The sequence below is a fragment of the Anastrepha obliqua genome, chromosome 1 (assembly GCF_027943255.1).
Source record: "Anastrepha obliqua isolate idAnaObli1 chromosome 1, idAnaObli1_1.0, whole genome shotgun sequence".
Taxonomy (NCBI): domain Eukaryota; kingdom Metazoa; phylum Arthropoda; class Insecta; order Diptera; family Tephritidae; genus Anastrepha; species Anastrepha obliqua.
The window spans coordinates 136,077,211-136,101,878 of record NC_072892.1 but is presented as its reverse complement, the minus strand read 5'-3'; the positions used below and the strand labels follow the sequence as shown (position 1 = coordinate 136,101,878).

The 24,668-nt window shown below is 39.9% G+C and overlaps 1 protein-coding gene across 1 annotated transcript in view; it reads left to right on the top strand.

Annotated features, from left to right (window-relative positions):
* The window catches only part of LOC129237374 (uncharacterized), a 134,066-nt gene that overhangs the window by 40,689 nt on the left and 68,709 nt on the right, over positions 1-24,668 (top strand). The window contains exons 3-7 of the mRNA XM_054872073.1: positions 10,695-10,837; positions 18,583-18,928; positions 19,064-19,186; positions 19,277-19,404; positions 19,465-19,531. Of these exons, the coding sequence (XP_054728048.1) occupies positions 10,695-10,837; positions 18,583-18,928; positions 19,064-19,186; positions 19,277-19,404; positions 19,465-19,531 (807 nt within the window). The remainder of the gene's footprint in view (positions 1-10,694; positions 10,838-18,582; positions 18,929-19,063; positions 19,187-19,276; positions 19,405-19,464; positions 19,532-24,668) is intronic.

Genomic DNA, 24,668 nt, shown 5'->3' with positions numbered 1-24,668 from the left:
TTAGGCTCATGGCCCATTGTGATGCCGCGTAGGGAACTAGCCCTTATCCCTCCTAAAACCAATGTGTACTTTTCAAAAATTTTGTAAGATCATTAAAGGATTGTCCAGCCAAAATGGCGAGTCTACGTCTGGATAGAGCAAGACAGTGACACAGAAGGTGCGGGATCGTCTTCTTCCCTTGCTCGTCTAGACAACTTCTGCAGAAGTCATGTGTTTGCACACCCATTCTCTGGGCGTGCCTACCGATTAGGCAGTGCCCCATAATAACTGAAATTAGTGGGCTGAGACTGTGCTTATCTCTTCTTCGTAGAAGATCCGTGCGTTTAGCATTGAGAACCGGCCACAGCTGTGGGGCGATTTTGAAAGTGGCTTCATTACGCCATCTTTCATTCGCTACTCTTACAATTTCTTCGAGGATACGTAGTTTACATGTTTGCAAGGGTATGCCTATTGTCTATGATGTCAATCATTGCCTATGTACTCATCAGTCAATTTGGTGCCGAGTCTCGCTAGTTCATCGGCTCTGCAGTTACCCTCAATGTCGCGATGGCCAGGAGCCCATATTATCCTTAAACGAAATGGATCAGCCATCTCGTTAAGAGATGTGCGGCATTTCATGGCTAGATCAGAGGTTGTCAACAGCTTTGTTAAAGATTTTATCGCCGCCTGACTATAAGTGAAAATATAAATATCATCTCCAGGTATTGCATCACACTGTACCAGTGTCACCGCTTTCATTATTACCATCAGTTCAGCCTGAAAGACACTACAGTAGTCGGAAAACCGATCTAACTTCAAGTAGATCCCCAGATGCTCGGAAGATACACTTCCGCCTATCCTGCCCTCGAGCTTTGAGCCATCTGTGTATACTATATGGATGGACTCGCCCTTTCTCATCTTGTCCCGTTCCCACTCTTCTCTCGAGGGTAGGTGGGTCGTGAACGTTGTAAAGGCAAGTATAGGCGGTACTGTATAGTCCACCTGTCCGGGAAGCCCCGACGTGCTATCCACGATTTTGTTGAAAATTTTGAACTTATGCAAAAGTTGTTGTATCACAAAAAAAAAAAAAAAAAATAACACAACACAAAAAAAATTGTCTTAATTCTTTAGCTATTTGCATGTATCAAATTATTTTAGTGAAACAAAACTAATAAAAAAATTCTTCACCGGAAAATAAAAAAGCAGTTGGCGTTGGTCCCGTCGTGCGCTCTTAAACAACGTTTCGTCGAAGAAAAGCTGTGCTGCAGCTATTTTCTCTTTTCCCTCCAACACAAAAAAAATTGTCTTAATTCTTTAGCTATTTGCATGTATCAAATTATTTTAGTGAAACAAAACTAATAAAAAAATTCTTCACCGGAAAATAAAAAAGCAGTTGGCGTTGGTCCCGTCGTGCGCTCTTAAACAACGTTTCGTCAAAGAAAAGCTGTGCTGCAGCTATTTTCTCTCCAATTTCTCCAATTTCTCCAATTTCTTCTCATATATACCCGGTTGCAAAATTATAAACACTCCACTACTTTTCTTATAAAAATTATGTGCATTCTACAACAAAAATCATATAACGCAGTTTCAAAATGTGTTCCAAATTTTTCAAAATGTGTATACAATTTTTAAAACTTCATCAAAACTTTCAACTTTTTAAAAATAATTTTTTTAAGTATACGGGTTTAAAAGGCACTAAATTTTAGTACAGATACAAAGTACTATTAATTCTTAATGATCTTTTTACGCTGATACCACGCATTTTTTCATGCAAAGTATGAATAAAATAGGACAGCACAACAAAATGAAACAAATGTTTTATCAATTGGATCCCAAATTATTTTTCTGATATGCTAGTGGCTAGATATGTGGAAGTCACAGGGAGCCATATCAGGTGAATACGGTGAGTGATTGATGGTTCAAATGCGATTTCTAGTCAAAAAAGCAGTCACAAGAGTGGATCGATGAGAATCATGCAATAAGCGCCAGCTTCCTCCGTGGCGGTATTCAGAATGCGATACAATAAATGCTTCGAAAGGCCAAGATAGAAAATTACATTGACGGTTTAGCCCATTGGCACGAACTCCTTGTGAATAATTCCCTTGGAATCGTAAAAATCGTAAAAGCAAATGAGCATCGACTTGATTTTTGACTTCTCCAAACGCGATTTGTTATGTGGTGGCACGTCTGGGGCCTTCGATTCGGCACTTTGACGGTTAGTTTCAGGTTCATGTTGGAAACACCACATTTCATCACCACTTAAAATGTTGTAAAGAAAGTTCTCGTCGTTTCTCACCTCTTTAATGAGGTCTTTCGAATGTGGAATTCTGAGCAATTTATGATTCTCAGTTAACTTGTGCGGAATGAAACATGCGCAGATCTTTTGTAACCCCAAACGATCAGTTAAAATGCGATAAATCGATGTTTTGGAGATATTCAACTCCGATTCCATGAATTTCAAAGATCATTTCGGCTCATTTTTGATAAATTTGCGAACAATATCGATGAAGTTTTCGGTGATTACTGATTTTTGGGTATGTTCATTGTCATTTATGTCCTCACAACCGTCTTCGAAACGTGTAAACCACTCACGAACTCTGCCACGAGATAGGGAGTCAGCGTCATAATCTTTTTTCATCAATTCAAATGTTTCGGTAAACGCTTGACCGATTTTAAAACAAAATTTGATATCAGCTCTTTGTTCGAAACTCATTTTGTACTGATGACACAAACATGCTGACACTTTAGACGCAATAACTTCGCTTTCACTGAACCGAATGTCACCAAGCTTTAACTGGAAGTCAACTAGGGATGTAACTTCCAACGCAATAACTCATTAAAAAGATGCCACCATCAACAACATTTTCATGACGGCAGTCTTGTTTGTTTTGGACTTCATCTTGTATATGAAATTCTGAGATAGTACGGCAAAAACCATATTTGAAATCATTCGAAAGTATTTATATAAGCAAAACTCTTATAATATTCCTATTTCTGTGAGGCTTTCGTATTCGTGTTCAGTTTCTTCTAAGTTTTGACATATCACAGTTTGACACCAACTGACCCGTCCACCTGCCTTTAGTTCTGCCCTCACTATATTTTTTATACCAACTTGATCAAAAAGTTTCCGGAATATATTCAGAAATTTTAAAATATAAGTATATTCCTCCAAAGTGATATGATTACCTTCGAAATACTCCCCATCAACTGCAACGCTCTTGAGCCAGCGTTTGATCCAGCTCTCGAAACATTTGTGGATCTTTATTTTCGTGATAGCTATCAGAGCCGTCTTCAATTTTTCCATTACTTCCTTTCGACCGTTAAAACGCGTTTTCCGTAGTAGTTTTTTGACTTGATCAAATAGAAAAAAAAACGCAGGGAGCCAAACCAGGTGAATTCTATGGCTGTTGGCTGATTTTCGTTTCTTTGTTGATCAAAAATACACGCATGATGATGGAAATGTAAACGTCTCATAACACCCAAATAATAGGCCTTATTAACTGTCCAACCTTCTGGCTTTTTTTGACTCAAAATGACGTAGTTTTTTGTTATTGGTTCATTTGGTATTGGTTCTCCACTCACTCACCTGATGTGTGATGTCTGGACTGCATTTTTAAAAGTGTAAAACATTGAATTACTTTGAGAAATGTTAGGCAATGGCGATACAATTTTAGTAGGAATGATAATCACAGATTTTACAACCTAATCGATTGGCTGATCAATTCGTTTCTGCGATTTTTCAACTTTAAATTATTTTCTTTGGGGATATGTAAGGTTGAATGCCTACGCCGTTCGACCAGAACCGACGGAGCACGCCGGAGCTAAAATTCGACATGTTGCCAAAATACAGCCTGATGCACCGGCTGGATTTTCAGATTGCGCTTGTCAAATAAAGCCAATTTCGTGGCTATTAAAAACCATTTCTTTGGGGTTTTATTTCCATTTAAGCCTCTCTGCCTCTCAAAAGCAACACCTGAATAGCATAGTACTGAACCAGAAGCTCGCTTTTCTTGTTGGGAGCAAAAGAATCTGAATGTGGGTGAAAACACTCGTATAAAAATGCATCTGCGTTTGAGTGACATTGCACAGCAGGAAATTCACTTCGACACAGCAAATTAAATGCCATCACATATACAAACACATTAAGCCGGGTCGATTTGTGGGGAGACAAAAAAATTGCCCATTGCTCTGTGAAAATCATATTCTAGGGATCAAAATAAGAAACTTTGCCGAAGGAACCATACCTCTAAAACGAATTCTGAGGTCCCCCAATTTGGGTCGAACTTTCTAGTTTCTTTTCTCATGTAAAGGCCAAAAATGGTGATATTGTGAAATGATTGTATGGGGAACCCCCCAGGGGAGTTCCAGGGGGTGTGCCACTAGCATGGGTGGATCGGCCGTCCAAAGTTAGTGGGGGTCATACATTTGGACTCGATTGGAGCACTCTAAATGGGTCAAAATGGGATTTTTCGTCCGACCCAAATTGGGGACATCAGAATTCGTTCTAGAGGTATGGTTCCTTCGGCAAAGTTTCTTATTTTGATCCCTAGAAGACGATTTTCACAGAGCAATGAGCGATTTTTAAATCGACCCGCCCTAAAACACATATACCTATACACGTATGTCGTATACATATTTTGTCGAAATGACTTTTTTTAAGGATTCCATATCTCATAGTTAGTGTGTCAGTGTGCTAAATAAACTTAATAGGCTTATAAAAAATTAATTTTCCGCATACTCTGCGAATTTCGCTATGCCGAACTCGAATTTTTTTCAAAAAGTACATTGCCTTGCTGTCGCTAAATAATTGATTTTTTTACTTTAAATATTATAAAGCTAATTGACCTAAATGTTATGTTATATTTATTACCGCTTTGGTTGATGGGCGTTATGCTGCCTACTAAAGGGTTTTCCAATAACAGGTAATATTTCAGTAGATGTCACTTTTGAAGCTGTCATTTTTTGATATTTGACAAGCACAAACTACGCCACTAATAAGAATGGAATGATACTCACTTAAACAAGGCATTGAAATTATTTAAATTCACCATAAAAATGGTGCAAATTTGGCAGAGGCGGTTCGTAAAACTCGAATATTTTTGGGTCATCGTGCAGCACCTTGGCGCACCGCAATACAGAAATCGGTGAAAAAGTTCGAGCTGTTGGGACAAGTTAGTGATGTGAAGAATAAAACCCGTGCACGTCGCTCAATAACAGCCGAAAATAATGCTGTTGTAACTGAAAGTGTTGAAGAAAACCCAGGTTTGTCCATTTCTCGTCGTGATTTGAAATTAGGCATTCCACAAACGTCATTACACCATATTTTGCATAAAGATTTGGGTCTTAAGGCTTATAAAGTCAAGCCGGCCGATCATCAACAAGGTCGTGTTTTTGCTGATTGGGTCGTTGAAATGCATGAAAATAATCCGAAATTCCATCGAAAAATCATCTTGAGTGATGAGGCTCATTTTCACGCAAACAAGCGAAATTGTCAGATCTGGGGCTCGGAAAATCCAAGAGTTATTGTTGAAAAGCCTCTTTATCCTCAACGTGTGACTGTTTGTTGCGGTTTATGGTCCGGCGGGGTCATTGCGTCCTACTTTTCCAAAAATTAAGCTGGAGCAACAGGTACGGTGAATGGATTGCGCTATCGAGTTATGATTAACGATTTTTTATAACCGAAATTGGATGGTTTTCATCTGGACAACGTTTATTTTCAACAAGACGGCGCTACACAAGCAACGAAACTATTGATCTTTTATCAAAATAACACCTCTTTTTGGAACCAGAAATCGGGACTATTGCGATTTCTACGACTGTTTATTCCATGAAAATTTTTGGAACGCTCTATATCGTAAACTATTTCAATACCGAGTATTGCACGACGGCCCCCTATTTAGCTCAATTAAGCCCACGGCGCACAGTGGTCCGGCGGCCGGACAAAATTCCAGTTTTCAACATTTTTGAAATAAAAATTTGATAATGCAGATGTTTTCTTAAATATTCAAGGCAGACCTCCTGAAAATATTACTTAATTTAAAAAACTTTTCATTGTAGTTTTTTGACTTTAAACATGAAATTGTATGCAAATCGTACTTCATACAAAAGTTTCATTTTCATGTCTGCAAATAAATATTACCATTTGATTGAAAAAAAAGATAATTGAATATATTAACGGAAACAGTAATAATTCTCTTAAGTTGTGGTACAAAATCCAATTTTTTTTTTTGAAATTTCAACATTTTTTGAAATGTTTTTTTTTAGAGATCATTTTTTCGAGTGGTCCACACCGGTCCACTTGAAATCAACGTGTGTTATGTAGCCACATATTTCAGCTATGATCTCAAACTGAAACCTGTTGCGCAAAGTTGCGCAAATTAAAAATAATGTGTAAAAGACAGAAAAAGACATCACAGACCCCATCAGCATTAAGAGACAACTAAAAAAAAAAAAAATTTATTAAAAAAACAAATTTTTTTTTTCAGAAAAGGTTCTTGCGCTTTTAAATTTGAAAAATGATCCAGCCTCAGAAAACAGCTCATCAGAAACCGAGGATTCTGAATCATAAAAAAAAAATTAAAAACAAAAAAACCACTAAATATCCAAAAAAAATTTAAAAACTAAAACAAAACAAAAATTAAAAAATTAAAAATAAAAAAAACATTAAAAATTAAAAATAAAAAAAATTTTAAAATTAAAAAAAAAAATAAAAAAAAATACAAAATAAAAAAAATCTAAAAACAAAAAAAAAATTAGGAGAGAATAACCTTACCGTAAACCTCCTCGTGGTACTCTCTGGGGTCGTGAAAAATGTATAAATGAACTTACCAGCTAATTACGGAAGTAAAAATGTATTTATAGTATTGAATGAATTTAAAATTTGCTAAAACTAAGGTCAGATTCGTCAACACTGATCCTTAAAACCCCTAAATATATATTTTCAGCTTAATTAAATGAGTTTTTGAATTTTGTCCGCCAACGCCTTCTGGTCGGACCACTGTGCGGCGGGAGGTCGAAGAGGCTGTGTCTTCTTTCCACTGTTATTTCTCATTTTTATTGACGCGGTACTTAACACAGCAGCATTTTGTGGCATCCAATGTGCATCAGCATCTGCAAGACCTTGACTATGCAGATGGTATTAGGCTTTTTTTCATCCAAATGCGCCATATGCTATGAGAATCAACAATCAGACTGTAAACCTTTGTAAACAGATCTCTTCCCACCATTTTGCGCGTATTGGGACCAAGCGGATTTTCTACCAAGCGGAGCAAGCAAAATTTCAGTCAATATGGAAATCAAACAAGGAAAGTAGAGATGACTCAGGCAGACCTTCTGAAAAGTGGAATATTCACTTAGTAGAATGGCGGCAGAGTGCAATCCTCAACACTCACGCGTAAGCGGGCCTTGCGTAGATCTATCCACTCTAAGATGCTGCTTCTTTATCCAGGAACCAACAGCAATGGAAATCTTTTAATGTAGCGCTATGCGCCCTAGACTCGGCGTAAAAGTAGTTAATAATAATTCGTGATTTTCTCACTACCGGCTTATTCCTACCAAGCGCCAGTTTTTTAGTGCTGATTTAGCTATGCTTTCTAAAATTAAAGCCGTCTTCGATTCGCCACTTCTCTGTTCGCTTTGTTTGAGCTCCGCTCACTTGATGAAATATTTGCATGTGAAAGCAACAACAAAGTTACAGAGCAATATTCGCCACTCGCTAGTATGGTTACGCCTCATGAAATTGGTGTAACTCACTCTTTTCAATGTTGCCAACTCTCTTTTCTGATATTGGGCAAATTTCATACGACCGCGTTCACACGGGGCAACTTTTGTTGCTTTAGCTCGTAATTTGTGGAAGAGGGGCAGACGAGGAAAGAAGAGAGACGCCGAGTTGCTCCTGCGCAGTCAACATGCTTTGTGTTCTCGTTCTTCTCAATGTTGTTGCTGGCAATAGACTAAAAATCAGCATATAAGTGCAACCATCGGAGCTGCCGTGCAACCCCAAAAGAGAATTCGAAAAGCTGAAGAAAAAAAGTTTCCTGTGTGAGCGGAGGCCAACTAAAAATAATTAAGTGCTTCCAAGCAAGTATCATTTTTATCAGGTTTTATCCAGTACTGCCAAAGTATGTTTATTTATGTCAGTTGCTTCATTTATTCGCTACTCGCAAACGCATGGCGAATCGAACAAAAAGAAGGCTTAAGTTTAAACGCCCAATTTCAAAGCCTTAAATTAAGTTTACAAAATTTATCACTCTTAAATTAGTACTGAAAAATTGGTCCTCAGTATTTGACAAAGAACAACATCAACAACAATCATCTGTCATCATCCGTGGCAAAAGGAAAACGTTTTGTATGAGTGAGGTAATAAAGAAAGATTCGCAGAAGCAGTTGGAGCCGATTCCAAAATCGATCTATGCAAAGTGTTTTGAAAACTGTAAAACTACTAAATAAAATAAATATCAAAGTATAACTGAGCTATTTCCATTTGCGCATATGTCCGATAGATCATGTTTGGGATCTTTTAGAGGGAAAAATTCGGGACAGTATAGTATGATAACTGACGCAAAATATCTAAAAAAATAATTGGAGGAGGCATGGAACCAAATAATGTAGGAGGAGTTTCCTCAACTAGTAGGATCAATGCCACGACGCCTTTAACGTTGTCGGGCCTACTAAACGGTGATGACGGTGGTGGACCTATTAAATTCTAAAAGTATTCAGAAAAAGCTATTTATAAAATGAATATATTCGTTTACTTTTTAGCTAACACATGGGCTAAAAAGTCTCGAAACACCTTTTGTTGTGCAAAATTTGCTTTATGCATCAAGGTAATTTCCATCAAGCACAACGCAATCATTCCAGCTCCACTGTAACATTTCAATACCACTTTTGTAGAACGATTTATCTTTTACCAATAATATACCTGAGTTTCAGTTTTAACCTCTTCATTAGAGAGAAATTTCTTTCCGGCGAACTTTTTTTTAGGTCTGCAAACAGCCAGTAGTCACTGAGAGCCAAATCTGACGAAAACGCTAGATGTGGAAGCATTTCGAAGTTCAATCCATTTTGCCAATACTTCGATTGACTTGTTTTTGATCAACAATGAGCAAATACGGCCCCCACTTCGAACAGAGCTTTCTCATAGTCAAATGCTTATGCAATATAAAGCCAACACTTTTGAGATCTTTCGATGTCATCTAACTCACGCAACTTCACTTTTCGATCATTCAAAACGATTTTGTGGATTTGTGTGATGTTTTCTGATGCTAAGAAGAAATATTCAATATCAAAAGTTGTTTCAATTATTGTATACGTTCTAAGAAAATGTGCTGCTGTATGTAGACTTAAGCCTTGCACTGCTCGGTAGATATGCAGAGTAGGTGGGAAAGAAAACAACATTCAGGGATCAAAACAAGTAAAACTACTCCTAATGGAGCTCATGGAACAGAAATATTGCCAGATCCCAAGAAGGGAAGGTCGAAATCTCCACAGAAGTTACCTCCCACGGATTGTAAAGAAAAATGACACAAACTCATGCCACGTGTTAATGAGAAAACATGGAGACACCGACTATCACCTCTCGCAGTTGCTCCGCGGACATGGCTGTTTCAAGAGATACCTGCACCGTTTTAAGCTGGCAGACAGCCCTTTCTGTCCAAACTGCCCGAATACTGACGAGAACATAGAGTACGTCATGTTTTATTGCAACCGCTTCAGAGAAGAACGAGCTATCCTCGAACAAGCCCAGGGTCATCAACACCCTCATACGAGATATTTGCGTAACCAGCAGTAAGTGGGAGGCAGCCCAAATGTTCGTAGATAAGATCATGACGCGACTTCGCCACATTAGTTGGGAGCGCAAAGCGATGCACCAACAGAGAAGGCGGACAGTTGCTGACGAACTGGCGACAAGCACAGACGTTTGAGTGAAACACTCAAAACAGTAACGGACTGAAGGCAAGACGGTAGTGAGTTAATATAACACTACCGCAACTTTACCGATACAGTGGGTGTAATTGGCGGTGTATAACCTTCATATTTCTGCAGGAGAGGAACCTGGGCGCAGGTAGCTGTTGTGTCTTCGGACATAAACGCGTCTTTACCCAGAAGTTATACTTTTGTGGTCCCAGGGTAGAATTAGCCGAGGAGGAGGATTGTAATAGTGTTAGTGGGAGCGTGCCAATGGTATGTAGCATTGGTGTGACGGCATCTCTGAGATGTTTTGGACATTTTGATTTAAACCTCCTTCCTGTATTTTTTCTATAGCCTTCTGCTAGCCTGAATATTTCCAACTCCAACCTGTATGTTTTAATTTTCCCAACTGGAAATATTTAATTGGCATTCAGAAAATTACATAGCATAACAATTCACCTTCCTCGGTGCACACATCAAAAATACCATTCATTTCGCTACATGCGCACGTCCATTGTACACATACCTACAAACTTATATTCGAAATTTTTCACATTAAAATGCAAATTACTTTAAAATTACCTTCCACATTATGCCACCTTCACCGAATGTGAATGTGTGTGCTCATACATACATATACACATACGCACTTGCTCACATTAAATTTGTAATTACTTACACACCTACATACATGTACGTTTCTCAGCTGTCACTCACGATTCCCTACACGTTCTTCTCTCTTCTCTCTTTCTTTCTCCTTTCTCGCCTGTACTTCTTTATGTGCTCTTTTCCTGTTCCATTTTCAGGACACAAGCAGCAAATGCCGCCTTGATATCGCAAGCACGCTCTGGTCGGAAAGTTCCACCCCCTCTGCTGCGCTCACGCACCCTGCCAGCGATTATTGTGCCCGGCATTCCGGTCGTCTCGCTTAATACGGACCGGCAATTTGGTAAGTACCGGAATATGTTATTAAAATATTTGACTTAAGAAGCTTGTGTGAATGGATAAAGATGCAGATGTGAGCTGGTAAGGACTTTAATTACTGCAGCTTTTTCTAAGGATAATGCGAATGCTGAGCTTTTAAATATAAAAGTACATATGAACTTCTAATTGGTAGCATCTGGGATTACCTATTAGAGAGTGCAGTTTTTAGAAATAAGATGTGGTTTAAATTTAAACAGCTATGTACAAATTAATAGGAACGGCGAAATAGTGCTTCAATTCGATACAAAAGGAAAAATAATTAGTACCAGTTGGTTCAGTACAACAAAAGCCATGTACTATATACTTGAAACTAACTCCACTTATCATATATCTGGTGGATATCTTTTTTTATAGTACAAAACGAGGTTGAGGTTTGTGTGCGAGTGCTTGGCATGTGGGCTAATAATTACAAGTTCAAGGGTTCTTTTCCACAGTCGGCTGACATGTTCTGAACCTAGACTATTAAAACACGAAACTAAAATGCAAAAAAAAAAAAATATGTTTCAATCGAGTGCAATCATCCAGACATCATGGCATTGGCAAACTAAATACAATCGCAACACAATAACAAAATAGGTATATTTGCTTTATAATTTAAATTAAACGAAGTACCTCCTGTTATCAAACAAACAGTCGGCGCACTCGCGTATCGGCACCCACGTCACTGTTGATTGTCATGATTTCGAGGGTGTAAGAGATTTCGTTTATTTAGGTACCAGCATTAACCCCGATAACAATGCCTGCCTTGAAATACAACGGAAAATCTCTTTTGCTAACGAGTGCTACTTCGGAGTAAGGAAAAAGTAGGTGGAGAAGGGCTTGGCTTCACTTGGTGTCTCCAACTAGCTCCGGTTAGCACGAGAAAGAAACGACTGGTGCGCTTTGTTAAACTCGGTCAAAACCCTTTAAACGGTTACCACGCTAATCAATACGTAAAACTTTTTTGCAATCCCTAAGAAATTACCATTAACTTTACAGCCAAGTTTTCCCCATTAAGTATCTTTGGTGGTTTCTACTCTTTCTCCTTGGAACTATTTAGAATTTTGCTTTCCAATCCTCGCTGCAGGCGTAGGCACATTAGGGAGACACATTTCTTTCGCATTGGTGTCGCAGTGGTTTTAAAACTCAGGGGAAATTTGAATTCGTTGCTAATTGTCGAATGGCGTGAGGAGTTTTTGAGCGCAACCAAAAAGGATAAAGTGTGGAACTTGGAGTAGGATGGAAAGGACCGTAACTTGGTCGTGACGTCAATAGAGATGAGCTGTATGGGTGAACTAAGAAGATAATGTTAAGATAGCGAAGATTCGTAAACAGAAATTAAAACTTGGGCAGGTAGGTTGATTGAATAATACGTCAGCCAGAGCTGTTGATGTTATGGAGAGGATTGATGGGCTTTAGGTTGGTGCACTGCCCCCGGCTGTCGAAGAAAAGAGCACCCAGGTTAATATAACACCGCAGAAAATGCAACTGATAATAAGAAGAAATAAATTCTTATAACGAAATAAAAAATATATAAACCAAAATCTAGCATTACATTAGCTCCGCTGCCCATTCTGTCAAATTAATTCACAGCGAAATAGAGGTCCGCGAAATACACAGGATGGTAATGATCTGGACAATGTTTATTTTCAACAAGACGGCGTTACGTGCCACACAAGCAACGAAACCATTGATCTTTTAGGGCCAAAGCAAATTTTTTCCACTGCTTTCTGTTCCCTGCTTTTGCGTTTACTTGCTGTCAAACCATGTTATATTTCACTTTCGACGTAACGACGCCATAAGCCCCTAGGACTACCTCGGTTCCACTGACCTTGGGTATTCCCGCTTAGTGTGTACCTGCTGATTTCCGTGCCTCCCTTGCGTAGTGTATGGCCGAACCATCTCGACTTGCGCCCTCTGATATCTTGCGCGAGTGGTTTTTGCTAGCATCGTCGGTGTTCGATATCCAATTGTCTAGCCACCAAATATGCAGGATGTAGCTCAGGCTGCGGTGTACAAACTCTTGCAGCTTTTGAACGGTTGCTGCTGATCGACCATGTTTCACAAGTATAGAGAATTTCAGACTTAACATTTCAATTAAATACTCGAAGTTGGGTATGCACTGATTTGTTTGGACAGCCACACTGGTTGGAGACTAGCAAATGCATTGCAGCCTTGTGAAAACATCACTTTTGCATTCATCATCTGCCGTGAATTGGCTTCGAAGATATTGAAAGCCACTCACTTTGTCAGTGCTCTTCTCTCCAATTTTGAAGGACGCGTCATTCGCTTTTTTTGTCTTACTTTGTGCAATGCATTTCACAGTATCATTGAAGTACTCGGCTTTTGTACTAACTGGATATTTCGCAATTAGTGAGCTCAACGGGCTAGGCATTAGGGTTAGCGCAAGTACGTTTGGCTCAGAACTTTTCGGTATGTAAGATATAGAGAAATTTTCTTCTATCAACCTACTTCTACATTTTCTCCTTTCAACTTCGCAGGCACTGCTAGAATTCCACGAAAAGCTGCATTTATTTTTAGGTAAATTTTTGCGCAATCTCCATTTGCTGGCTAAATTTGTGCATGCAAAAACCAAGATGTAGAGGTCGTGGGTGCGCAAAGCTTTGCACACTTTGTATACCTTACGGCTTATCCATCCATTCACCTCCGCGCATAACTGTTGACGTTTGTCCCACGTAACTTTCCTTTTTATTTGCTTTAATTTATTCCTACCAAATTTTGTGTTCCTTCTGGCATATTCGTGTGAGTAGTCAGGCCAAAGGATAAAACGTCGATGCCTCTCTTCAATTCAGTAATTTAACTAATAAAAGTAAACAACTAGCGAGGTAACGAAGTAGCGAAGAAGAATGTAACTTTTCCCAAATACTTGCATGAGCATAGTAAGTGGGCTGGATGCAAAAGTTTACCCTTGCCTGTTGCCAATAATTAACTGACTGTCACGACATTTCACGGACTCTTGAGAGGTATACACAAGCATACCTACATATGTATGCACGTAGTTGAAAGTTGTGGGAATAATTACAAAGTATAGATGTGTAGGTGTGTAGCAGCGGGATTGTCGACTTGAAGTGGAAGAGCAACGATTTCGTGTTGTGCCGCAGAGCCAGTAGATGCTGCTGCTATTACTTAGTTGTAATTCAATTATAGTTACACTTGAAGCGGCACACAGGAGCTGATCGCCCTTGACAAGTGCAACGATAATAGTTTATGTGTTGGTTTAGTTACTTTTTGTTTTTCTTTAGTCAAAATTAGTTTCCATCTATTATTGGGCCCTCCTTTATAATGCTGATAGTTGCGTGGTTATGTATGTGTACAGATGCGAACAAATTAATAGAAGTGAGACATATTGGCAAGTTTTGACTATTTTTTTTGTTGTATGTATAGTATATACATTTGCATTGTATTTATTGGGTTGGGGAATAAGCCCATAGCGTTTTTATATATTGTTTTTCCACCGATTTGTTAGCTGTTTGGCAAAGGGTAAGAATTCATTCGATGGAACGCTTTCTGCTCTACAAAACTGTGTATGTAAATTGTATTTTTGAGTTATTTAATTTTTTATTAATATAGTTTTTAGGCTTAGAAATGGAGAATCTAGAGGCAAAAATCAACATTTTCGACACCTACTCTTCTTTGCTTTTCGAGGCAAAAAGCTGCCGAAGCAGCCCGTGGCATTAGCGATATGGATGGAGAAGGTGTCATAGACGAGTCCACAGCATGGAAATGGTTTGCAAAGTTCAAAAATGACGACTTTGGCGTCGATGACACCTCCCGCAGCGGAAGGCCTTATGAATGCGATGAAGAACGTCTCAAATCACTTTTAAAGAAGAGCAGTCGTGAATTGGCGAAAAAAAAGGAACTGCGATCATAAAACGATTCTCAATCACTTTCATTCAATGGGATTTACCGAAAAAGTTGGAGTCTGGGTACCTCACGAGCTCAATGAAAAAACAAAGAAAGTCGCCTTCAAATTTCTTCTCAGCATCTCGCCATCGAGCAACACACGATCATAAACAGCGCTTTTTGTACCGTATCGTCACGGGAGAGAAGAAATGGTGCTTATACATCAATACGAAGCAAAGAAAGAAGTGGGTGGCTCCAGAAGATACGCCAAAGCCTAGAGTCAAGCCGGATCTTCATCCAAAGAAGATATGTGTCATGATATCTGTTTGGTGGAACTGGGAAGGCATGGTGCACTGGGAAATTCTCGAAAAGAATGCCACGGAGCCAACAAGGAGCTCTACATTGCCCAGCTACACCGCTACACCGCGCGAATGAGGCTATTCGACTAAAATGACCGATCGACATAGTCAAACCATACTCACGACAACGCCAGGCCTCATGTTGCACAAGTCGTGAAAGCCGCACTTCAAGAGCTCGAATAAGAAGTCCTTCAGCATCCGCCGTATTCTGTGTCGCATCGCTGCGCTATCTCTATGTCGTCGTAAAGCTCATACAGCTCAGCGCTCCATCCCCTGCGATATTCGCCGTTGCCAACGTGGAAAGATCAAAAAATCTTAGGCAGAATTTTTCTCAGGCTTCGCTTCATCGGATGTTGTCATCGTCCACGCTTCTGCGTCATACATTAAGACGGGCATGATGAGAGCCTTATAAAGTGTTAGTTTCGTTCGTCGAGAGAAGACTGTACAAGTCAGTTTCCGACCTAGTCGAAAGTAGCACTTGTTGGCAAGAGAGATTCTACGTTGGATTTCCAGACTGGCCAAGACGATTCTTCTGCCTATGGTTCAAGCAGCTTACAACTCCCTGGATTAGTCCAATTGTCCTCTGGGTAGCTTCCGAACACCTGTTCAGGAGTGAGCTAACGTGAGAAGGTGAAATATTCCAGAATAGCTGGTTGTGCGCTGGTTTTGGGACCCGCCACTTAAAAATCCCCCCCAAGATATACAAAACCTCGGATGAGAACCTCCTAATGCCGTATACGCATGCAGGTAAGACTTGGGGCTTATCTCCTCGACTCACACATGGGATAAACATGGCCGTTATTAGACCAATAATACTTTATGGTTCGTTAGTACGGCGGACGCCGTGCGATAAAGTGACTTACCTTAAAAGACTGGAAAGCAAAGGATTGCAGGAATATGTGTAACCGGCGCTATGAGCATAGCTCCAACAGCGACAAAGAAAGAATTCTCAACTGCCATCCAGTTAAACTTATTTATACAATTGGGCGTAACAGCCGGTTATCGAGTTGCAGTCTGCCGACTAATGTCTCGCTAGGTGTCTCTGTTTTCCGCCCACCTTATCCAGTTTCTTAAGCCAAGAGAAGCCAGGTCATCTTCTGTTTGGTCCTTCCACGAGGACGTTCTCTGCGCCATCGACCCCCAATTATCGTTTCAAACATCTTCTTCGCCGGAGCAATTCCTTGCATTTGAACGACATGACCCAGCCACCTTAGCTGCGGCAGGGTGGCTCGTTAGACTTTGCCAATATCTCCGTAAAGCTCATACATCTCGTAACCGTCATCTACGTGAGCAGAGCCAAAAATCTTGCAAAGTACTTTCCTCTCGAACTTTCCAAGAGCAGCAGCTTCTGATTGTTTTACTCTCTAGGCTTCAGTGCCATGGAGAAGCTCCGGGATGATGAGCGTCTTGTAGAGTGTTGTTTTCGTTGTTGTTCGTCGAGCGAGCGCTTTACTACTCAATTGCGCACTTAGCCCAAAGTAGCACTTATTGGCAAGGGTTATCCTTCGTTTAATTTCAAGACTGACATCGGTGTTGCTGGTAATAGCGAAACCAAGATAAACAAAGTCCTTGACCACATCGAATTTATAGTTGTTAACTTCGGTCTGTGGTTTCCTGCAGGACGCTAGTTTATACTTGGATTTGCTCTGGTTACCGTCAGGTCCAATCGTGCGAACTCCTTTTCAATAGCCGTAAAAGCGGCGGTAACATCCCACTTAGCATGACCGATGATGTCGATCTAATGCGTCCATCCAATCCAAATAGTAGTAAGAAACTCAGCCAAAAGATCGGCTCCAAGACAGAAGATGTCGGAATAGTTTTCACAGAGGCTTTCTGGTCTCGGTAACATTCCGGGTTCTGGAAGGTTAGACTATACAATTCCACGATTTCAATTTCGCAAAAAGCCTAGCATCATTATAGAACAAAATGGATGGCAGAAAGGTCTAGAATTGACATACCACTCATATAATTTTTTTACAGGTGGACGGCGGTCAGAGTGGGAGCTTCTGTCTTTTGCACGCAATTTGATCTCCAATACTTTAAGCTGAAATCTATGCCGTAACAAAATTAGTTGAATTGTCCCAATACTCGGACAAATATTTTTATTGATAGCCAAGCGGCTATTAAAACAATTATGGCTCCTTATACTTACTCGGAATGTATTCACCAGTGCAGATCCCAAATCGATGAGCTCTGCGGAAATGAGAAGGTCACTGTATACTGGATACCAGGACACAAAGAAATAGAAGGAAATGAGAGAGGTGATGAGCTTTCTAAGGGAAGTAGTCTGCCTAAGATTCACCATGTTAGACATATACCCATCACTCTCCTCTCTGAATTCCTTGCGGAACTAAATGAGCAAGTAACTTTACACAGTCGATATGGGAACACTCAACCTCGTAAAAAACTAACAGAATTGTGCTAAGGACTTTAATACGAAAACTACAAACTTTAAGATTGCAAAATATTGGTTGGAGTACTGATGGGACACTGTCTTATCCCACATCACGCAGCCAAAATGGGAATAGTCCAGAGCGATACGTGCTACAAATGCAATGAAGCGAATGCTAGGGGTACCTACTTTGCCACTGCCCTGCTCTTTTTAGGACTCGACAAATGTGCCTAGGACCAAAATATTTTTCGCTCTTGAAGGATATTGCTGACAAAAGGCTGAACGGCTTGTTAAAACTCACGAAGTCGTGCTTTTAGAATTACACAAAAAATGATATCTTCGACTCCAAGTACATAGCACTGGCAACACAATGGACGCTAGATGTCTAAGTGAGATCTTTCTACAGATCAGCCATCACTACTTAACCTAACCTGTATCAAAATTTCACAATTTGGAGTCAGAATTTTCGGAAAAAATTGTGGGCGCTAATTTTTGTAGTAAATTCAATTTTGGTGCAAAATTATGCAAGTTTGAAGTGACTTCAATTGACTTGTGGAATGTTTTTTGGTTTAATGAATTTTCTTCCATATAAAATGGTGCATTCGTTTTATGGAAGAAAATGCTGACACCATCAACAAAAAAATCAAAAATCCACTTGAATTTGCAGCCTTTTTGAAATTGCACAATTGAATGGGCTACAAAACTGCATACCCAAAAAATTCTTACAAAAAATTTTAATTTTTTTTAATTTCTACAAAGTTTCGAATTTTGAATTACACAGTTTGTTTGTAGTACGAATATATTTTTATAAAACAAATTTTGTGCTTTAGTCAGAACTTGGGTTGCTGTTATTTTGACCGCCACTGTATATGTCTATTTGAATTTTTCTATCGCAAAATTGTTCTGCGGCTGAATAAATACAATTAGTTTGTCCTATGCTTACAAAAAATTTGCAACTTTTCCACACACTTTTTTTCATAAATTTTTTTTTCTCATATACAATTTCGCAAAACATTCCTCATTCTCTCTTTCCCTCTCTTTCTATCTCCCTCTCTCTTTCTTTTTCTCTCTATCTCTCCTTCTCTCTCTTAACGTATTTCTGCCTTCATCAAGCAGACGAGCGCTCTAGCGGTCTCTTAGATACCAAATCTGGCAGTGGCACCAGCACCGGCGGTGGCGGCACCAATCGCTGGTCCCTACTTACCCGCCAAGCACCAACTACACTTGCTTACACCACCAATAACAACAACAATATGGTGAATATAAAATCGTTGAATTTGCCAAAAGATGACATGGGCGTCTATCGTCGCAAATCATCGGGCAGCACTATGAGCCACACAGGCACTAGCGCTAGCGTTAGCGGCACACCGATCGTGGGATCACAAGTAGCCGATGCGGCTTTACTGATGCCAACCTGCGAGGATTTCGAGTACCAGGCAGCCGATGGATCACTGTTGCTAAGGTAAATAAAATAACCTCGAAGCTAATATAATTTTCGAGTGTCGTACTAACCTGTTATGATTTTTTTTTTTTTGGTTTTTCGTTTTGCTTTTGGCCTAATGCCTTTCATGGTTTTGAATTTTGTCAATATTTACAGAATACCAGCGCCGCATGTTGTGGCCGCACGCGCGTATCGCTTGGCGGCGAAGAAACGCAGTACTGGTAGTGCCATCCACGAAAGCCAACACAAACAACACCAACAGCAAGTGAGCAGCAATACGTCAACAACTGCGGTTACGTCTGCAATGGGTGGCGTTGCTGAGACACAACACCCTTCAACGCCTGAAGGTGTCGGAAGTGGCAGTTTCAGTGTTAGTGGTGAGGCAACGGGCAGCGGCACAACCAACACAGCGTTGACACGTCGTTTGGCTAAATTGTTACATCAGCCGAGTATGTCCGCCTCAAGGCTAACAACAGCTGCGTCACCGCATGGCGATAGCGCCACCAACGCGGCTACAAACAATCTCCTACCAATTATGGCTGGTGCTGCTTCCAAAGATGGTGTTGGCTCAGATGGTAGGGGCAGCTGCATGGACGAAGCACCACGTCGACTTTCGTGGGAGAGGTAAGTAATAATCACCTCAAGACTGCGGGTTATATAAAAACATACGGAGCGAGAGAGTGCGGCGCGTAGGTGGGTTGAATATTTAATTTTTTTTTGTTCCTGCTATGATGAAGTTGTGCATAATTGCAAGTTAATTGAATTTGCGTAATTTTATTTATTTGTGAGTCAAAAGTGTTAATTTCAAGAGGCTACAAAATTCAATGCTTTCGATTTTATTGGGTGTAGCGGTTAGTAATAGATGGCTCAGGGAGCCCACTTGCAAGGAACTACATAGACACGTTTGGCTTAGAATGTATGAAAATAGGCCAAGGTGGCCCTTATCTTTCTTTACCGACCTTCCATTAGTGCAGTTGTTGGTGTGATCGGCAAGCACTGCCTAATGGAAACACATGGAATGAGCTTGGGTTTACTTACCATACTTGAATAGGTTATTACATATGTTTCGGCCCGTCTTCCTATCACTATAGCGTATTTCAGGCTGAAATTTTAGCCATTACTGAGTATTATACTTGTCTGGTTAGGCAAAAATGTGACTACCTTCAGAGAAATCTATGTTTACTCCGATAGCGAAGCGAGTTGTCACTAACCCCATCATAGCTCGCAAATGCTGGGCAACTCTTAACGAGATATTTTCGCATCTATTTGATATGGGTGCCATGCTGTAATGACATATCGGGAATTATAAGGCGAGAGAGGGCACTACTACTTGCCTCCCTCTTGATATGGATATTGTTGGTATACCCCTCTCTACCTACAAACTGCGAGGTCCAAGAAACATTGTCACTTCCGCCAACACGACATGGGTTGATAGTCTGGCAAGTAATGCTACAAAAAGAATTTGGCCAAAATCGGACGTCAGGCGCTCAGAGGTGCTATGTAATTGGTTAAGAAAAAACATCTCCATGTTAGCTGCGTTGATCACAGGTAATTCTCTCCTAGGTCGACATGCTCAAAGCTTGAACTTAGCTCATTCCGACTATTACAGAAGCTGCAAGAATGAGGAGAAGACATCTTCTTTGGCATGCCACTAGGTTCAGATACTTTGGCTCATCGATTCTAAATGACTCTGCTGACCTTAGGGATTTAAGTGTCAGCCAGATCAATGGGATTTGCACTTAAAACAAAACAGTTTAATGAGGAGTAGCAGGTGAACTGCTGCTGTGATATCACAATGGATGGACAAAACGGTCTAAGTAAGTTGGTTTAAAGACCGACTGCTACGCCTACTATTCTATCCACCTACCATGGGTTCCCTCTAATGACTTCTGTCACATCTGTAGGAAAGCGTAGGTAGTGAAGGGTGTATCGTTTGTATCAAACCGCGCCATCACTGTCCAGACTTAGAGCCGCAACCATTTACAGTATTTCATGTGTATTTAGAGAGACGCAGTGGATTCAACACATTTAGAGTTAGAGGTGCAAACTTGAATCCAAGCAAGTGGTATCCAGTAGGCCTAATGGCCTAAGTGCGCCCTTTTACATACACCCTCACGGAGAGTGGCTTCCACCGCAAGTTAACCTACCGCAGTAAGATTTTGAAATCAGCCGACAAATGTGTCTACTTTATTCAAATAAAAACTCGTAGACTCTCACAGCTGTCTATTAAATTTCATAAATCCTTTTAACTGCTTACAATAGGAATCAAATAAACTGATTTTCGTCCCAATTAATTGGAGGAAATATGGAGCTTTGAAACACCAGTCCAAGTTGGGTAGAAGCACTCCAAGTGGAGCTCGTTACTTAATAATGAAAATCATATAACCTACCCTATGACCAGAAAGTACCGGGTATGTTTAATTTAAACGAACCGCGCACGTTGGAACCGCTCCATATTTTTTTCTTGTGTTGATAGCACTGTCACATTTTAGCGCCAGTGTCTGCCTGGCCGGCGGGAGATGTGGGAAACAATTCTTGGATTTTGCATGATGATATAGCGCCATCGCACCGAACCCAAATTGTGCTGGATTATTTGACAAAACACCAAGTATTATAAATACCACCGTGCAAGCATCGTATTCACCTGATATGGCCCCGTGCGACTTCTTTTTGTTTCCCAAGTTGAAGTTACCCCTTCGTGGAAGGAGCTTTCAGTCGATAGAGGAGATCAAAGAGAATGCGACGAAGGAGCTGTAGGCCATCCCTTCGGATATGAGCCGTTTCGAAGTGTGAATGTTATCTGCGTCGATTTACTTTCGTCAGCTTTTATTCGCCATTTTTTCATCCAATCGCTTACACTGTTAAGGTTTTCTTGTAGGTAATTAGAAGCAATTGAGGCAAGGGTACTCCTAGCCATGACAAAGTATCATCTGATGTATATGTGTTCTTTGATAGCGGCAGGTCTGCCGTAAACAAAGTGTACAAGACAGGGCCTAGAACACTTCCTTGTGGTCCAACTGCTCTAATTGCGTGAAGGTTAGTGGGTTCGTTGTTTACTTTAATAAGAAAATGTCTATTTTCCAAGTATCCAAGTCCAGTTCTGCGGTAAACCCTGCTTCAACTTATATAGCAGGTCTTCATGCCAGACTTTATCGGAGGGTTGCGTTATATCTAAAAATGCCGCTTCTTCTCACGCTTGTCTAGCGAAATCATACACACAATTAACTTGCTCTATGGTGGAATAATACCTACGAAAACCAAATTGGTGTGCTAGAATGAGATTTCTTTGCGCAATTATTGGATTTATCCTTTTTAAAAGCAGCTTTTCGAAAAGTTTAGAGGCAACAGCCAATAGACTTATTGGCCTGTAATTGGAAACCGCGCTCGGAGTCTTTCCTGGATTTTGTATAAGGATGATTTCAGCCACCTTCTACTGAATTCGGAAATACTCCTATCTGATCATCGCGTTAAATATAATGGTGAGGAATTTCCACCCACATATGGGCAGTTCTTTTACAATCTTACTAGTTATTAGATCGTAACCTGGTGCCTTTTTGGTTTTAAGAGTTTTGGTTGCTGCGTATTTAACTTCTTTCCAGGTAAATCGTACAGTCGGAAAATCCATTTGAAATGGAGCTGAGGAAATTCGTTGACGTCTGAGTCTACTTCCGCACTTTGACTCGGAATTTTTGCCTTCCACAGTGAGTAGTCAGTAGCTTCCGTGGGTCACAAGTTAGATAAATATTCAATAAATATTCACGCTGTTGTACTCGTCCTTAGTTCGGTCCTGGTTAGAATACGCGGTATTCATGCAGTCTATATTTATAGATAGATTAGAGTTTGTTCAGAGAGCTTTTGTGCGTTTCCTTTGCGCTCGATGAAATTCGTTGATCCCATTCCGTCTTATCGACCTCGTTGCTTATTAATAAACCTAATGTCCTTAGAGTTTAGGCGTGTTCTCCTGTCGATGTGCTTTGTCGGCAATATTTGTGCGGGCCCAATGGATTGCCCGTATCTGCTCAATAAAATGAATTTTAATGTTCGCTCACGCATTTTCCGATGTAATGAATTGTTTTTGTGGGTATTGCTAAAACTGCTTATGGAATGAATACTCCTTTTAGAAGGACGCCAGCTCAATTTAATGCTTATTCTTCTTCCTTCGTCTTTGATTTCTCTTACTCTAAGTTTACTTTCAAGGAGTTACTTATAAGGTCACAAGGTCTTAATTTGTATCTACCTATGTAATAGTCTGTAAGTCTCTTGTTTGTTAATAAAAGAAATAAATAAAATAAGATATAAAAAAATCATAAACTTTAGTTTAGCCATTTTTTTTCTTTAATTTCAATATCTTAGAGACGCATTTCAAGACTGTAAGGAATTCAACACATGAGGGGTCGTTTTGGTATGCAGGAAAAACGTTTAGTTTTTTTCTTATAGGTAAATAAAGGCATTGCACAGATCCATAAGTAAAAACACTTTCAGCTGGCCGTCAAAAAATGCCCACAGCTGAGATCACCTGATTCCAAAACGCTCTTTTCTGTGACTTGGTTCCATAAAAAAGATTTTATTTCCTAGAAAATCGTAATATACAATCTAAGAAATGTCGTACCAATTTAGAGATTTCTAAATAAAAACACTAAGATTTTTGAAGTGAAACTTCTTAGGTGTCGATGGACGAGCGAGAATGGAGGGTAAAATTTCAAGGCCATGCAACGTTTTGGGTATTTTCATTCCGCGAGAGAGAAAAAAGATATAACGTAGAGGAAAAGGAGAGAGAGAGCTATACCTTGTATATATCTTAGATACACTTTTGGTGCCTACTTTTTGGTGCTTATTTCCGTTTCCTGGCTAGTGCTTGTGCGTACTATAAAGTGCTATCCATTCCGGTGTCTTATTTATTGGTATTGCCTTGCGGTAATTTGTGCCGTTGCTGCGGTCCTGGAATCGCTGCGTTTGTGCGGGTGATAAACGCTCGGAGTAGTGCGCATTGTTGCCACGGTGTGTGTCCGGCGTTTACCTACACCGGTCGACTCTTCTCCGTTTTTGTAAATTTTGTCTATTTGTATTCTCTGCAAATGTTGTGAATTTATTTAGATATACATTCTTCCTCTCTCTCTCTTTCAGTCTCTCTCGGGTCTCTCCCTCTTTCTTTGTCTGCCTTGAAAGCTTCACTTCTGTTATGTGAATTACGATACACGCACTTGTTTATTAAAAATATATTGGAAATTTTCCAAGTCGAATTTATTACTTTGTATTTATTTTTATTTTTGTATTTTTTAATGTTACCAGAAAAAAGCTATTGTGGCATAGCAGCTCCGCCAAAATGCTCAAGCAAAATCCCAAGCACTCACACCATCACACACTTGTCAGCCTGTCAAACTCACACTTGGGTGCCTCCCAAAATATAGGAAGAAGAAGAGTGTGTTTACTTGTAATTTTGTACAATGAATAAAGGCATTGATCGAATACAAGCTGGCTTTGATTGCTATTCTTGCTTTGCTTAGCTTTGAAAACTTGAATGGCCAAATGGGCGGTTTGAATGCTGTCATAACAATCCGATGATTCGTAAAAGGAAAAAGGAAACCGATATGTTAGCCATATTCAATAATGCAAAATACAATTTTGAATCATGATGTTATACCAGAAGCTGTAAAAACATATTGAGAATTTTTCTTTTAATAGTAAAAATGTACAAAATAAGACGCCAATCACGGCAACGACAAAAGTTTTGGATGCGCGAATTCTATACAAAAACAGGGGC